The 18,728-nt window shown below is 32.4% G+C and overlaps 1 protein-coding gene across 1 annotated transcript; it reads right to left on the bottom strand.

Moving 5' to 3' along the window:
• Positions 1-6,270: 6,270 nt before the first annotated feature.
• LOC139514840 (sialate:O-sulfotransferase 1-like) lies at positions 6,271-17,052 on the bottom strand. Its single transcript, XM_071304449.1, has 3 exons — positions 16,914-17,052; positions 7,945-8,086; positions 6,271-7,144 (listed from the first exon to the last, which is right to left on the bottom strand). The coding sequence occupies exons 1-3, from the start codon at positions 16,980-16,982 to the stop codon at positions 6,849-6,851; spliced, it is 507 nt and encodes a 168-aa protein (XP_071160550.1). The 5' UTR covers positions 16,983-17,052; the 3' UTR covers positions 6,271-6,848.
• Positions 17,053-18,728: the final 1,676 nt, after the last annotated feature.

Genomic DNA, 18,728 nt, shown 5'->3' with positions numbered 1-18,728 from the left:
TTTGTTGATGATACTGTCGGATCCTGGTATGGAAATCATGCCATTGATGGCCTTGTACATGATCAATAGGCGTCGGTCTTGTAATGATTCCCATTTAAGAAGCTGAATCATGTTGGTGACACATCTAGGGGTTTTATCTCTGTAGTTATTACAGACATAACGGGCTCCCTTTCTTTGCACTTTGTCGAGTCGTTTTATGTCTTCCGATTGTATAGGTCTCATACAGCGGACGCATACTCCAATGATGGTCGGACCATGGATCTGTAGGTTGTTTGTTTTTGGACTGTTTTGTTACAATCTCATAAGTTGCGGCGCAAGAATCCTAGAGTTCTTGATCCTTTGGCTGCTGTTATTTCTGTGTGCTTTTTTCCAGTTAGATCTTCACTAAGAGTAACACCAACATATTTGCTGCTGTCCACAACTTCGAGCTGGTGTCCATGTAGGTGGTACTGTGTCTCTAAGATGTTTTTCGGTTGGTGTCTATTCTGATGACTGTGCATTTAGCAGGGTGAAAGCTCATCTGCCATACATTATCCCATTGCTCGAGGACAGCGAGGTCTTGTTGAAGTTTTTTGTTTTGCATCTGCTTGATTCCTGATGTGCTTATACACATGTATATAAAAAAAAGTAAAATCACAAAAATTACTTAGAGGAAAATCAATTCGGAAAGTCCATAATCACATGGCAAAATCAAGCTGTCGTCGGCAAAAATGCGAACTACAGAAGATGAAACTGTATAAGGCAGGTAGTTAATGTATACCAGGAACAAGACTAGACCTAGGACAGTGCCTTAAGGAACTTCAATAAGAACATCTAGCTTCTCTGAGGTAGAGCCTTCTACTATCACTCTTTGTGTTCGAGATGACAAAAATGATGAAATTCATTTTTGGATGTTTCCTCTTATCCCATAAAATTCTAGCTTGTTCAAAAGGCGTTTGTGTGGCACTTTGTCAAAAGCCTTGGCAAAATCCAGTAGTATTATATCAACCTGATCTCTCCCTGCCTTCAGTTTTTCTGCTATTCCTTGGATCGTTGATATCAACTGTGATTCACATGATCTTTTGGAGCGGAATCCATGTTGGCAATCGGTCAGAATCTTGCAATTATGTAGATGTCTCATGATGGTTGAATGAACTTTGCTGACAACTGATGTGAGGTACACTGGTCGGTAATTTGATTGAACATTGCGCTCTCCTTTCTTAAAAAAGCGGTGTAATAAAAGCTTCTCTCTAGTCTGATTGAACAGTCCATGAATTGATTGAATACTGGAATAGTAGAGTAAGTGCTGGCGAGATCTCAGCTGCACAGGTTTTCAGGAACTGGGTTTGTATTTGGTCTGGAACAGACGCTTTGTATTGATTACGTCTTTTCAATAGCTTGATGATGCCAATTTCATTGATCCGGATGTGATTCATGCTTTCATATGGGCTTGGGCCTTTATCAGTTATAGTGGTTAAGTCCTATTCTGTGTACACAGAGTGGTTCAGGATTTCAGCTTTGGAATGACTGTCGCTGTGTAAAAAACATTCATTCAAAAGATGTGATATTCCAGCTGGTTCTTGCTTGTTACTCTTTACATAGGACCAAAAGCGTTTTGGGTTGGTTTTGATGTCATCGTTAACTGATGTTTTTATAAATTCACGCTGTGCTGTTCTCATTAATCTCTGTGATTATGGCGTGCCCGATCCTTCAAGTTTTTGGTGGTGTTTGCTCTCCTTGTAAACCCATGGGTGTGTGTTAAATTTGATGATGACATCTTGGATGGAATACGAGTGTTATTAACTAATGTAACTCCTTCCTTAAATGCTTGCCACATCTCCAGATTTTTGGAATTCAGAGCATCTGAACTGTGTAGCGAATTCTGTAGTTGCAGATCTTAGTGATGTTTCATCGATCTTTTTCCAAAGATGAATTTTCCTACGTTGTGTTTTTTTTTTCCTTGAGACTTGGTGGGTACTATCATAAAGGACTATGTCATGTTTATTTGTGTCACCAAATGGTGATAGTTGTTTACAACGTAGTTTAAATGCTGGGTGACTAGAAAAAGAAGATCAAGAAAATTGTCTTGTCGATTAAGGAAATCTACATTCTGTTTTATTCCTGAATCATGTGGTAGGTTTATATATGGTTGATTGACTTTCTTTGAATATTGACGACCAGCTATGGTGTTGGTTTTCCAGCAGATGTCTGGAATGTTGTAGTCTCCCGATAAGATGAAAATAGCTTTCTTGTGTTGTTGTTTAAGTTTCGACAACTTATTGTATGTATCAGTGATATAGTTGTCATCAGATCTGGTTGATGGTCTGTAGTATGCTGCAATGACCATTTTCTTTCCCTTTGGTAGTTCTAAAGTACCAGAGAGTTAAACTGACTTACTTTTTGTATGATTGTGGTAAATTTCAAGTTCTGCTATACAGCTATCATCACACACCCATGCGCATCTGATTTCCTGTCGTTCCTGAAGACAGTGTAGCCTAATGATGGATTCATAAATTCAGATGTCTGAGTGGAGCCATGTTTCCGTTCCGATTATTATATCAGGAGATTTTGATTCTAGTATTACCTCAATGTTGTGCTTTTTATTTCTTATGCTTCGACAATTTATTTTCAGCATGCGCAGATGTTTTCTTTGTCCAGTTCTTGTTGGCCGGTGTTTAACACTGGTTGCTAAGAAGATGGTGCAGCTAAAGGGCTTCCGATTGAAGAGAAAGAACTGTTTATAGAGCGGTCCAAGTTTGACGATATGTCTGTTGTGCTCTCTTTACCAGAATAGCTGTCGTCAGTGGTGGTGCTCGTCACGGATGAATAAGTACTACCAATGCTGTCTGCTCATATGTCGGGAATTTCATACAAAATTGCTGATTGATTATTGTTTCCACATGTTGGACAGTGCCATGAGTCAGAGTTATTTGCAAGGTTGTCAAACAACGATGAACTCATACCTATGTATGATTTGTGAGACCTTTGGTCACAAGTATTACATGCCAAAGCGTGTTGGCCAAAGTGCTACTTCATTGTTGCAGGACCCGCATGGATATTTAGATACTGGACCTGGGTGGCTTTCAATGCCGTTCATAAGGAGGAATATAATCCAGAACGATTTCCTGTTTAGCTGTAATGAAGGTTGAATTCTACGCTGACGTTGTGAGCTAAACCAAACGTAAACTAGGCATGGCCAGTTTAAATATTTGTTAGTGAACGCTGGTATAAAAGCATATGCACTAAAATCATTGTTTTTATCATGATTTTAAGTGCAACCATGATTGTCAAAGTTTATGAAAATTGGTGTTTCTACATTTAATACTTCATGGTAAGTGCTGTTCATATATCTATTTACTACTATGATATGTTGACATTATTGCATCAGCGTGTTGTATGCTATGATTACCAACTTGATGTCCATAATATGATATGTGTACTGAAAAATGTATCTTATGTTGTTATTTACTTCTTCCAGGTAATGTTAACATTCAGCCGGATGATTACGATGTTTACAACGGGGGATAAATTCATGTGTGTTGCCACCTTTTGTTGATAGATTGATAGTTTCTGTAAATTTCGTTTTGATCTGAAGAAACTGGCTCAAAGATTAGGAGTTGAATATTCAGGGTATCTGAATGCAGAACAATCAATTGATTATCATGTAAAACCATGTGTGAAAGTAAAAAACTGATTTTTTTGTGTTTTCGCGGCAACCTCCGACATACGCAACCTTATCTTAGTCTTGAAAAAAAAATATTCATGTTTAAAGCATAAGATAGACATAGAGACAGTATTATTAAGAATAAATTCTTGAAAATCTTAAAATATAATTTGTATTTACCATTTCTTGTTTTAATGTTATCTTTACTATAAATTAAATATCTAGCACTGAATAGGGTGACACGTTGTCGCTACACTCCTTTAAATATACACATGTCATAATTACATTGGCATGAGGGTAACTTGATTATTAGAGGATCAAAGGATTTAATTAAGACAATCAAAGGCAGGTATCCCTATATTTTATTACTTTGCTGGTTTTATGATTAAAAAGACGTTTTTTGTGAGCTTAATTTTACTTTTAAATTAAACTTTTTCATATTATCATATATTAGATATTTTTTTTAGAAAATGACACTTGCTGAATCTAAGGATATTGCAAACTATATTTCCACATTTGTACCTAGTGCTCAAATGTATAGCATTCTGAATGACAACTGGAATCCACCTAGTTCTTTTCCTTTTCATAAACGTGAAATCTACGGGTTAAAAAGATGCTTCTAATATGCGTGGCTTCACTATTTCCCATGCATTGTCTATTCAATTTCACAGGACGAAATTTATTGCAAATTTTGCGTTTTGTTCGCTACTGACGACAACCCCGGACAGTTTGTTAAAAAAAACACTTTCAGAATTTAGTAAAGCAAATGGTGAATGTTAATCTCTCAAACAAACAAACAAAATACTACCAAACAGCCTTATTAAGATCACAAAACTTTACCAGCACACATGATAAGACGCGGCTTGAGGAATAGATGCAAGGGGTGATACAGCAATTGCAAAACTGGTAGATACGATCTGTAATTAAATAATTAAACTATTCAAAAATTTATTTAGAGTAACCATATGCCGGATGAACAAAAAGTGTGCCATTTATTGAAAAACGTATAGTTTGATATAACAAGAAAACTCATCCCCCCCCGCTTCAAGCTCTGGATCAGCGCCTGATACAAAACACTGAGGGCAGCTACAGGCTATCAATATACTTATGATGTTTTCCATCATACTTTGAACGACAAAACTATTTTATTTATTAATATTACTTTTACTTATGTATCTTGTCATACTTTGAATGACAAAATCATTTTATGTCTACCAGTGCTAAGTCTGTTTTTTTGTTATATCTATTTCACGTGACTCTGTATTTATGTATCCCGTCATACTTTGAACGACAAAATTATTTTATGTCTACCTGTGCTAATTTCAAACGCGCAATTTCACACCAGTACTTTATTCCTTCCATCCTTTGTGGGTGGATTTTACATAGATAAATAAAATCATATAAGCAAAATGAGGATGTGAAATGTGATGTATGCAGTTTTGTGCCTCTTCGTTACATTTGTTGTTTTTATAGTGATTAAGATGATAACACAATGTTGACTGCTGTCCCCTATTTTTACCTATTGTGTCTGTTTGTCTTGTTCACGCATCGTTGACAATATAATGGATTTTGATGCGACTGTCATACAAGTGAGAGATTTAGCTAGCTATAAAACCAGGTTCAATTCACCATTTTCTACATAAGAAAATGTCTGTACCAAGTCAGGAATATGACAGTTGTTATCCATTCGTTTGATGTGTTTGAACTTATGATTTTGCCATTTGATTTGGGACTTTCCTTTTTGAATTTTCCTCAGAGTTCAGTATTTTTGTGTTGGTTTTTTTTTTCTTTATACTATGATCAGATGTAAGGATAGGAAGAAGACAAGAAGTGTACAAAACCAAAAACCTCAAACCAAAGAATAAAAACGCAAATTTGTAAATCATGTCAAATAAACTCATCATAGATACCAGGACTAAATTTTGTACATACGCCAGACGCGCGTTTCAAAGAAAACAGTCAACACAATACTTCCATAAACAATATATAGTAAATGGGATCGGACGGGTCAGTAGTTCCTGATCCAATTGTGGCATCCATGTTGTTAACAGTAAATGTGATGATAATGTCAATTTTTATAATGTCACAATCGAAGAACACAGGATGAGATAGTGGGTGTTGGCATAATCTATAACATATTTTTTGTTTTTAATTCCCTGTTTTTAAATAAAATAGTCCTCAGAAATTAATGTTTCAACTCAAACAAGCAAATCTAACTTTAGATGAAAATGGATATTTTTGTTTGTCTCGTTTTGATCATTTACTCTTGACGTTTATACGTATTGAAACATTCCTAAATGTCACTTATGAAGATAAAATTGGACGCACGACATTGATAAGTGTGCTATCATTCTTTCACATACAAGTACTGTTATACTCAGATTGGATACAACACAAAACACTTTGAAAAGTAGATTTAGTTAAATAAATTTAATTCAAAATGAAGTCAGTAAGAATTAAAAACATAATGAGAAAAGATAAGTCAATAGTAAAACTACAATTCAAACAGATATTTAACTGGTAGGCTAATCATTTCATGGTATTTCAAATCACTGAAACAAGAAAAAAAATACTGAAATAATAATTTTAAACTTACTATTTTTTTAACATATGACACTTGGAATAAAGTTAAATAACAAGAATACGAAAGTCGGAAATAAATTCTAAACGAAAAATTTTCTACAGGTCATATTGATATTTTGAATTAATATAGTGGAGCGTTCAAGTATTTTTTCTTTATTATTATTTATAATATTATTTTGATATACAATGATTTTGTTGGTTACACTCATATTGGTCTGTACTAGTCAGCGTTCATATCCACTTATATTAAATGTTCAAGCGTTGACAACAATTTAATAAAATCCAAGTTGTACAGTGCTCAGTTTTTTGTAACAAATTTAACAATTTGAATTGCAGGTATCTGAGGAATATACGTATGTATACTTCTTTGATTGTTTTTAAGTCTAAGTAATCAAAGTGATGATAAATGTATTTACTCTGCCATTTTTAGCTCCGTTCTACAAAATAGATCCGAAATTGTGCATTAAATTTAGTTTATTCTTTGATTTACACAAATTGTTTTCCAAAAATAACGAAGTTTCGAAGTTCGCTGTATTTCTACATTTCAATGGTTGGTAAATAATTCTAATATAAACAGATAGTAAACTACAAACTATAATTGTTTTCAACTAAGACAATGTTATCATTGACAGATCCTATGAACATCTATAACTACTACAAATATAACAGGAACAACCAGTACAATGATGCCGACTATGCCAATATTTCTTGAAGACTTCCTCGGATCATATGCAGACATTTTAGTGGCTCTGTACAATTTTGTTCCTTTCTTGTCAATAGAAATTGCATTCCTCAACAAATATAATTTCTCAGCTAGTTCTTCCTCTGTCCAGACAGTGTTATTTATTTGCAAACAGTGCAAAGTGGATTCAGTGGTCACTTTTGAAACACTTGGCACTATTGTTTCGGGTGAACAATCTGAAAGTTGAGATAAATATGATAATATGAAACCTGTCTAAAATAAACGAAAAGAAAACAATTGCAAGTTGAATTTAGGTATTTTAAGAAGAAAAAAACCATTATCATTACTTCTACTGAATTGTGTACTTAACTTTAGAATTAAGCCATAATCAAGTTTCATGGGTTGATTATTTTATTATTGTTTCTGAAGCACTAGGTATACATTTTTTCTTATTTTGAATTAGATTTTATACCACGTTGTCCTGTCCTAAACTCTTTATAGTGTGAGTAAAATTTCTAGAGCAAGCATAGAGCTACTTTAAAAAATTTTATATTTGCGTTCTGCTTATAACAGGCATATCAGGACAAGTTAAAATTACAAGATTACACGTTCGATCCTACTGTACACTGACACGAAGACATAAAAGAGAACACGTAATAAAAGGGATTATTTGAAGTACTAGTTTGCAGTTCCGGTAAAACCTATAACCCCTCCAAGACCAATTATATGTACACAAAGTGTATTCTAACCAACTTCAAAATGTATCCTGCTCGGAGAAGAAACAAATGCCAATAATCAGTTATTGGTTTGAACTTGACAAAGGGATTGAACACTAAACCTTACGATACAGAGACAACTGGCCACCAAAGTTCAAATGAAATCAATGTAAGCAATTATAATAAATGTTCGTCCTCATCAATGAGAAAACTCTATACCTTTGTTTGTCTTTCATTTTATGAAACAAAATTCATTTTGTTTAAAAGTTGAAAATCTGGAACAAAAGCATTATCAATATGTGATATCACTATAACCTTACCTAAACTATATAAGCTCAATCTGTACAAGGCTCCACAAAATTCATCTGAATTTCCACCACAGGGCTCATTGCATTCACTTAGTTCGGTTTTTACAAAACTGTCATTGTTGGGTGCATTGCTACAATAGCACTCTTTACGTAACTGTAATAGATTAAAACATTGTTATACCGTTATGTATTAACATTTTATAGTAATACGTATGCATCTTTTGATTGATCCGGCATTGAATCTTCCTACTGTGGATTCATTTATTTTCGTTGGTATTAGTTTTCGTGGATTTTAAACATATTGCATTTTCGTGGATATTTGATTTTTTTGTTTTCCCAATCTCTGTAATCAGAGCCTATTGAAAATATGATATTCGTTGAACATTTGAATTCGTGGTTGACCCATACTCACGAAACCCACGAAAATTGGTTTCCAACAAAAAATAGTGAATCTACAGTATGCAGACATGGGGTAATGCAGATTTGTAATTGTAATGCATGGTAATGCATTACATTTTGTCAAGTAATTGTATGTTATGTGTAATGCGGCAATTTTTGCATTACATGTAATTGTAATATAATGCATTATTTGAGAAAAAAAAGTTGTGTAATTTAATGCATTACATAGCATTACATGACACTACTTTTTTCACAAATTTTAATGTATCTTTCACAGATTGTTGGAGGTTTAGCTAAAGCAGAATTTAAGATTTCTGGATTGATTAAGAAAATAATCATTTGGATAATGACTTTTATTTTAATTGAAAAGCATTACTACTGTAAAAGTGTTTTATTGTTGTCAAAACATCAATGAATACTTTGTCATGATTAGATAACAGAAAATTTACCATTGATATAAACACTAATTAGTTTGTAATGCAATCAATCTTTAAAATTTCACTATTTTGACACTTGTTCATAACTTATAGGCTCTTTGTTTATATTTTAATTACGAAAGAAATAATCAGTGAATATTTTTGATTCAAATTTATTAAACAAATGTACATATATAAAAGTGAAGTTAACATTAGTTAAAATAAATATTAAAATTTATTTCTTTTTAGAGAAAGCACAGATGTAAACCTTGAAAACCTTGTTAAAAATGTTAAAATTTAATAGTTGTATTAAATTAACAAATGTAATGTGTTATTCCTTTGCATTACTTTGCAAATGTAAATGTTATGTAATGCATTACTTTGATAAATGAATGTAATTGTAAGTGTAATATAATGCTAATTCTGTAAAAATAATTGTAATATAATGCATTACATTGCAATTTAAATCGTCTCATACCTGAATCCTGTACCAATAAACAAAATTTAAAAAAAAAAACAGGAAATTAAGACTCTTTTAATAATTATCCTTACGTGGTTTGCCCTTATTTTGTGATAATGAATGTTTTGTCTTCTTAATCCACATATTTTAAAATAGTCTGATGTGTCAATACTTCCTTTTAGAGGTTTTATTTTAAACGAAATCACCAAAGATACCAATCATATTATTGTACGGTAGACGTGTATTTCGACTACATTAGACTTGAAATTAAAGTGACGCTCAAATCAAAAAGTAAACAGACCAACTAAAATATGTTCCTTATCTGAAAATATTGCACACATCATCATCTTGGGTTGGAAAAGCTATAAAAAAAAAGAGCGCAAAGTCAGGTTTAAGGCTCTTAATTAACAATATGTGACTTCTGGCCAAAATAAAAAGGTTGAAATGTGGGTTTTTTCATTTCAAATTATCAATTTAGACAAAGAAAGCAAATTTTTTCTGATTTTTTGGTTAACATCGCTTTTCGCGTATTAAAAATCCTTATCTGTTCAACCAACTTTTGCAATTTTCACAGATTTCTAAATAGTTTACCTTAACAACTCATAAACTAGTAAAAGATCGACGCAAGATACCAAAGGGTTACCTTTACAAAAGTCCGAGGTGGAAGATTCATAACCTCTCTCAACAACAGGGTTGTTTTTGTTACAGCAAACAAAGCTTCAAACAATATTGTTTTTTTTTTATAAACAAGAATCAATTTTAAACCAAAAACAATAATCGGAATGGGTTATGTCCATCTAAAGAACAGCTCAACTGGGAATTCGAGAATAACTTCAGCATTACGGAAGAAGATATTTTATAAAACCCCATATTTATACTTGGTACCTTAACTTTACTACGCTAAAACTATATATAGATGAGATGTCAACATATTAACCTAAAAAGTTGTCTAAAGTGCTAACCGGCATTCTATCAATAGTAAATCATAGTACTATATACTAGTAAAGTAATCTAACTATTGTGGTGATATACATACATTTAGCGTTATCAAGTTGGTGTGAGTTTGACATATTCAGGTTTGTCCCTATCACAACAATGCACAATACTTCCGATTTTACAATTTTAAATTACATATTTTGTATTCTATGGTTTTCGCTGCTATTCACAATGATTAATTGATAGATCTACTCTTTCCTGTTATCGTGACTTTCGTTTAACATCATTCTTGTTTAAATCTCTTTCATTTTGAATTTTCATTGGTGTTTTCATAGTATCAAATGAAAAAAATATCAGTTGGTGTTTTCATAGTATCATATGAAACAAATATCAGTTGGTGTTTTCATAGTATCAAATGAAACAAATACCAGTTGGTATTTTCATAGTATCAAATGAAACAAATATCAGTTGGTGATTGTTTTCGTTATTCGATTGTTTGTAGTTAATACCTTCTAAAACAGTTGGTCATACTAAGAAAACTTGACGGGAGGACGAAGTGGTGATTTAACTGAACGAAAGACATTGTTTTCTTGTGAAGTGCAGTAAATATCAATTCTGGAATGAATACGTCAAGGTTATTTCTTTTGTAATAATAAGAATATAATAAATAAACTATTAAACTACAAAAAAAAACTAGAGGCTCTAAAGAGCATGTGTCGCTCACCTTGGTCTATGTGAATATAAAACAAAGGAAGAAGATGGATTCATGACAAAATTGTGTTTTAGTGATGATGATGTGTTTAAATTTGTACATCTTACTTTACTGAACATTCTTGCTGCTTACCCTTAGGGGGTCAATTGACCATTTTGGTCATGTTGACTTATTTTTAGGTCTTATTTTGCTGTACATTATTGCTGTTTACAGTTTATCTTTATCTAAAATAATATTCAAGATTATAACAGAAAACGGCAAAATTTCCTTAAAATTACCAATTCAGGGGCAGCAATCCAACAACAGGTTGTCCGATTTATTTGAAAATTTCAGGGCAGATAGATCTTGACCTGATAAACAATTTTACCTCACGTCAGATTTGCTTTAAATGCTTTGGTTTTTGAGTTATAAGTCAAAAACTGCATTTTACCCCTATGTTCTATTTTCAGCCATGGCGGCCATCTTTGTTTGTTGAACGGATCACATGACACATTTTTTAAACAAGATACCTCAAAGATGATTGTGGCCAAGTTTGGATTAATTTGGACCAGTAGTTTCAGAGGAGAAGATTTTTGTAAAAGATTACTAAGATTTACGAAAAATAGTTAAAAATTGACTATAAAGGACAATTACTCCTAAAGGGGTCAACTGACCATTTCGGTCAAGTTCACTTATTTGTAAATCTTACTTTGCTGAACATTATTGCTGTTTACAGTTTATCTCTATCTATAATAATATTCAAGATAATAACCAAAAACAGCAAAATTTCTTTAAAATTACCGATTCAGGGGCAGCAACCCAATAACGGGTTGTCCGATTCATCTGAACATTTCAGAGCAGATAGATCTTGACCTGATAAACAATTTCACCCCATGTCAGATTTGCTCTAAATGGATTGGTTTTTGAGTTATAAGCCAAAAACTGCATTTTACCCCTATGTTCTATTTTTAGCCATCGCGGCCATCTTGGTTAGTTGGCCGGGTCACCGGACACATTTTTTAAACTAGATACCCGAATGATGATTGTGGCTAAGTTTGATAAAATTTGGCCCAGTAGTTTCAGAGGAGAAGATTTTTGTAAAAGTTAACGACGACGGACGACGACGCCAGGACGACGACGGACGCCGGACGCCAAGAGATGAGAAAAGCTCACTTAAGGGCCAGGTGAGCGTAAAAAACAGTAGCTTCGTCAAAATGGGGGAAAACAAAGTAAACGACTGTTAAATATATTTCACAGACAACTAAAGATTACGCTACACGACCGCTACCTGGTTAACAGTAGTATACCGCTGTTCGAAATTCATAAATCGATGCAGAAAAAAAACAAATCCGGGTTACAAACTAAAACTGAGGGAAACACATCGAATATAAGAGGAGACCAACAACACAACAGAAACACAACACTGAAATGCAACACAAACACACAGAGAAACGAAATTAAAACTTGGATTCCACGGAAATATAAGCATAATCTTTCCTGTTCCTTTCGTAGAACCTGCCGTTTATACTATCAGAGCTTCCTGTGAAATCGGGGTTCTGATAGTCAGTAGGATGGGGTATTTAACTTTCTTTTTTCGCAAAATAATTGTGAAAGATCGCTCTAGAGAACAATTACATGCATTTATATTTCTCGTTTGAATTTTCTTACATTTGTCTTTTTATGGCCTTTATACATTTAGCAGAAAATGCGGTATGGGCTTTGCTCATTATTGAAGGCCATATGGTATCTTATACTTGTTAATTTTTATGTCAGTTAGACTCTTTGTTGAGAGGTGTCTCATTGGCAATTATGCCAGATCTTTCATTCTATATATAATTATATAATGAAAAGTAAAGTAGTCATCCCTGTCTCTTCAGGGCACTTTTCCCCCCATAGACATATCGTTAAAGCCGCCATCTTGGATGGTGGAGGGAAATTTTCGATATGGGTCAAGGGGTCATTTTGTTAACTAGTAACATAATTGAGAAATTTTTGTGTGTTCTTAATAATAATTATTTTTGATTACTTATATAATTAACCACTCCAATTAATATAATTGTTTAAATCAGATATTTTGAAATTTATTTTATTATTTCTCCATTCACCCACAAAATACTTTTAAAATCAATTCAATTCAAACTATTGCGTATTATATTTTCCATTAATAACATCTAACCCTAATGATTTTTAGTTTATTTTTATTGTTAACAAATCCTCGATCTTTAATTGTGTAAACAAATTACTTAATCATTATTGATTTTCGGCTTATCTGGTTAATCCCTTTGGGAAAATGGGCAATCCCTATGGGACATACATGTAAACGTGTAAATAACGATATTGATTTACGGATTATATCATTACTGTGCTTTGGTAAACATAATTTATGCATTTTTTCAGCACTTTTGCGTCTTAATTATATATTTCATATATAACATGTAACTCCAAAGTATCTTTAAATAAACGATAATTTAATGCTTTTGGTAATTCCTGTAGGCTTGCTAGCCATTTTTGTTTGAATTGATCTATTAAATTCTGTTTGATGGTTACATGTAGCCATGTTTTATTTACAAAAAAGATATTGTCCCATACTGTCACGGGATTGAGGAAGGACTTAAGATGGATTCAAGCCAGCTAGGACATTGATTACATTATTTTGAGACTCGTCTTTAACTTTAACGTATTGTAGTTATCCTATCCTAAACAGGATCAAATTCTAGAACTTTTTAAGAGTACATTTTATAGGATCAACAAAGATTTATTAGGAATGTTTATTATGTAAATTATTGCAAAATAGTTGAAGACATTTCTATGGAGAATAACAATTCCAATGAATCCACTATGATAGCAAAGATATGTGCACGCAGTTTAAATAGGCTACATATATATCAGATGTATTTTTTCTTTAACTTGGTGAATAAAATGTAAAGAAATCAAAATTGCTTAATTGCTTTTAATATTTGTTTCAACCTTTTAAAGTATGATTATTTAACATGATATTTTACATTTATTGAATATAGACGTTGTCTGTTCTATTGTCGGGTTGTTGTCTGTTCGACACATTCCCCATTTCCATTCTCAATTTTATATTTCATTGATGTAATGTGATGTAAGTAATATAAGTGTATCATGCACAGAAATACGAGAGAAAATAATGTATGGCAGGCAATTTTCAAAGAGATAGAAGAAGTTAAAAATTGGGTAGCGTCACTTTTACCATTCAAAAGTTATGTCCCTTTATAACATTATATACAAGCGAGGCATCATCTGTGTCCCATGGACACATTCCTCCCATTATTTTTTTTGTGTGTCTTGTATTCATTAACAATTGATTTTAATGAGAAAACATGGTCCGCTACTCTAGCCTAGTCAATTTTCACATATCAAAGTTCATCAAAGTGTTAATGTTGCTAAACTTCTTAAGTCTGGTAAGTATAAGTCTATTAACAGTTTATTACCCAATTTTTAACTTGGTCTGAGTTTTGTGGTAATAGGCATTGTGCAAAAGTTTCATTACAGTTGGTTGAGGCAAACTTAAGTTAGAGTACCAAAACGAAAAAATTCAGCATTTTTTCCATTTGTAAATGGTAATAACTCTAGATCGATTAAGTGACGCCACCATAATTCAAACTCGATCTGTGTTTACCGTAGTGATAATTAGCGTTGTGCATAAAGGGGCCTCGGTGGCCGAGTGGTCTAAGTACTTACTATTGTATTGCATGTTAACGAATTGGTTACATGTTTAGGGGCTAAACATGTTTAATATCTTAACATGTTTAGGAAAGTGCTTACAGTCTAAACGTGTTTGCCCTTCAATGTTTAGTCGAATGACATGTTTAGGGTGAATGTGTTTAGAATGTAAACATGTAAATTCTTAAATACACTCTTTTTTTCAATTCAGGTCCTATCTTTACCTTTATATAGTTTCCAAAATTTCTTTTTCTGTAGCTTTTTCTGTCAAAGCAGTGGTGGACACTGAATTCTTCTGTTTGGGTTAAACGTGAAGTTTATTTTAATTTGGTTGAAGCTTAAAATTCTACATTTGACAGTTAAGAGACATAAGAATTTACCAGTCCTTAAAGGTGCTTATTTTAACATGTGTTCATAATTCTTCTATCTCTTTGAAAATTGCCTGCCATACATTATTTTCTCTCGTATTTCTGTGCATGATACACTCATATTACTTACATCACATTACATCAATGAAATATAAAATTGAGAAGGGAAATGGGGAATGTGTCGAACAGACAACAACCCGACAATAGAACAGACAACGTCTATATGCAAAAAATGTAAAATATCATGTTAAATAATCATACTTTAAAAGGTTGAAACAAATATTAAAAGCAATTAAGCAATTTTGATTTCTTTACATTTTATTCACCAAGTCAAAAAAAAAATGCATCTGATATATATGTAGCCTATTTAAACTGCGTGCACATATCTTTGCTATCATAGTGGATTCATTGGAATTGTTTTTCTCCATAGAAATGTCTTCAACTATTTTGCAATAATTTACATAATAAACATTCCTAATAAATCTTTGTTGATCCTATAAAATGTACTCTTAAAAAGTTCTAGAATTTGATCCTGTTTAGGATATGATAACTACAATACGTTAAAGTTAAAGACGAGTCTCAAAATAATGTAATCAATGTCCTAGCTGGCTTGAATCCATCTTAAGTCATTCAACAATCCCGTGGCAGTATGGGACAATATCTTTTTTGTAAATAAAACATGGCTACGTTTAACCATCAAACAGAATTTAATAGATCAGTTCAAACAAAAATGGCTAGCAAGCCTACAGGAATTACCAAAAGCATTAAATTATCGTTTATTTAAAGATACTTTGGAGTTCGAGAAATATTTAAATATTTTGAATGACAGGCAGATATCCTTATTTCTTAAATTTCGAACTTTGAACATGAAATTTCCAACAGAAACTGGAAGATGGCAAAACATAGAAAGAGAAAACAGAAAATGTGTATTATGTAATCCAGATGCCATTGGTGATGAATACCATTACATTTTTAAATGTTCAGCTTTTGATAACTGTAGAAAACAATGCATTGCATTTTACTATAGAAATAGACCAAACACATTGCAGTTTTATGACTTAATGAATTCAAAATAAATGTACAGAATTGAACGAACTATGTAAACTTATTAAGGAGATTAATAACAAATTGAACTTTTCTGGGTGAACAATTGTAAATGCCTCTATCTACTTTCGTACATTATTTATTTATGTAATTGCATTGAAATATGTATAATTATCTCTATACCTTTGTAATTTGGTTTGTGAGAATAAAGATATATATATGATTATATTATTATTTACCCAATAAAAGACTCAGGATTTTTAAGAATAAAATATCCGAAAATTAATAGGGTTACATGTTATAGATGAAATATATAATTAAGACGCAAAAGTGCTGAAAAAATGCATAAATTATGTTTACCAAAGCACAGTAATGATATAATCCGTAAATCAATATCGTTATTTACACGTTTACATGTATGTCCCATAGGGATTGACCAGATAAGCCGAAAATCAATAATGATTAAGTAATTTGTTTACACAATTAAAGATTGAAGATTTTTTAACAATAAAAATAAACTAAAAATCATTAGGGTTAGATGTTATTAATGGAAAATATAATACGCAATAGTTTGAATTGGATTGATTTTAAAAGTATTTTGTGGGTGAATGGAGAAATAATAAAATAAATTTCAAAATATCTGATTTAAACAATTATATTAATTGGAGTGGTTAATTATATATAAGTAATCAAAATTAATTATTATTAAGAACACACAAAAATTTCTCAAATATGTTACTAGTTAACAAAATGACCCCTTGACCCATATCGAAAATTTCCCTCCACCATCCAAGATGGCGGTTTTAACGTTGTTTATGGGGGAAAAAGTGCCCTGAAGAGACAGGGATGACTACTAAATAAGTTGATAAATTAGGCAATGCAAATAAATAAATATATAAATAAATGCAGATAATAAAAACTTATATTATACGGAAATCCCGAATATCATCATGTACAACGCTAAATTGTTTTAAAAGTACCTCAGTTCCCATGAAAGTAGCATCATTCAGAGATGAACAGCAATGTGATGCACACATATCATTGGTCATAGCGTCGCTATCAAGTCTCTTGTGTGGTAAGGTTCTTGTAGACTGGTCAACATAACATCCAAGGTATTGTTTTCCTGTTATGAAATGAGGTTTTTTTTATTATTTTAAAGCAAACAGCGAAACTTGAAATTTGACAAGTTATTTTATTCCTTGTTGATTAAGATAAAGGATGGTAGTGATATGTAAACATGCACTCATAGATCGAATCAGATTAATCTGCAATAAGTTTGGCACTGCCCATGGCCTAATCCGTCCGCTTTTTCTCGAGTTTGACTTACCGAATTGAAATAAATCACCGGCCTTGTACTTACATGGGCAATATGACGAATGCCACATGTGGATCAGGATCTGCTAACCCATCCAGTGCACTCCCAATATTTGGTGGAGTTCGTATTGCTCAGTCTTCAGTTTTTTATGTTGTGTTTTGTGTATTGTGGTTTGTCTTTTTGTCTTTTTGGAGTTTTTTTGTCATGCGTTTGAATATCCCTTTGCTATATATAGCCTCTCTTTACTAATGACTAAGAAATACCTTATGTGTATATGTTCCGGACCATATTAGTATTTGGACCATACGCGTATGGTCATGACCATATGGGTATATACTCATATGGTCCGACCGTACGCGTATGGTCGGGGTAATTAACACTCTGTTACAGTTTACTTTAGATACTTCTAAACTCTTCATATGGTATGACCGTTCCTTAAAAAATCGCTATCATATAAATCATTTTATTATCATATTATAATAAAGAGATTAACTGGAAAAGTTTCACCTAGTTAATTTTACTACCTAGTCAAAACTAGAATAAACACATTTTATACCGATTTGTTATTACGAGTGAATAGCAATATGTCTACTTAAAAAGATAACTTCTAAAAATTTCTCAATAAACTGTTACGCAAGAAGTCACTGGCAAGGCACATATTTAATTTAAGTTGTTTTGTGAATATGGTGTACTGCAGTCATATTACGGTATTTAAAATCTAGAGCTTCATAAACACCGTAGAAACATCGAAATAACTCAAAACCTCGTCATCACTACACACAGCTGCAAAGAAAGTTACATTTTCACTTTCAAACAAAAGGTGTACCTGAAAAGGATTGTGCACAACCATGAAGTGCAAATGCAAAACAAGTTATGTACCGTGTGGAAGTAAATGTCACTACATAAGCCTATATGGAAGAATGTAATAAGCGATGAAAATTAACTTTGGCATCAATATCTAATTTCAACGTAGCCTTTAAATAAATACTTTGCCATGTAGATAAAGTTTATTGTATTATTGAAACGTTTTAAATGCATATTTTAAAAAAAATATCTATATGGTCAAAATACTCAGATGGTCCGGCCCGTTAATAACCATACATGGCTTTGTTTGTACTTGTTTGTTTGCTTTTTGGCCTTGAATGTGTGTCCCTAATATTTTATTAACTGTGCATTTGCATTCATATATCGCAGATCAAATTTATTCGTTCATAGTGTATTAATTTACGTTTTTTGATTGAGTTAAGCCTGCCAATTGATATTTTATCGTGTGTTTTTCTATGTTGTGATGTTAATATGCTATTGGTTAAGAAAAGGGAGAAGGTTTGGATCCATTAAAACGTTTAATCCCGCTGCAAATGTTTGCACTTGTCCTAAGTCAGGAATCTGATATACAGCAGTTGTCGTTTGTTAATGTAATTTATACGTGTTTCTTGTTTCTCCTTTTTTTATATAGATTAAACCGTTGGTTTTCCCGTTT

This window comes from Mytilus edulis, chromosome 3 (assembly GCF_963676685.1).
Source record: "Mytilus edulis chromosome 3, xbMytEdul2.2, whole genome shotgun sequence".
In the NCBI taxonomy this organism is placed as follows: domain Eukaryota; kingdom Metazoa; phylum Mollusca; class Bivalvia; order Mytilida; family Mytilidae; genus Mytilus; species Mytilus edulis.
This window is presented reverse-complemented; position numbering and strand designations above follow the sequence as displayed.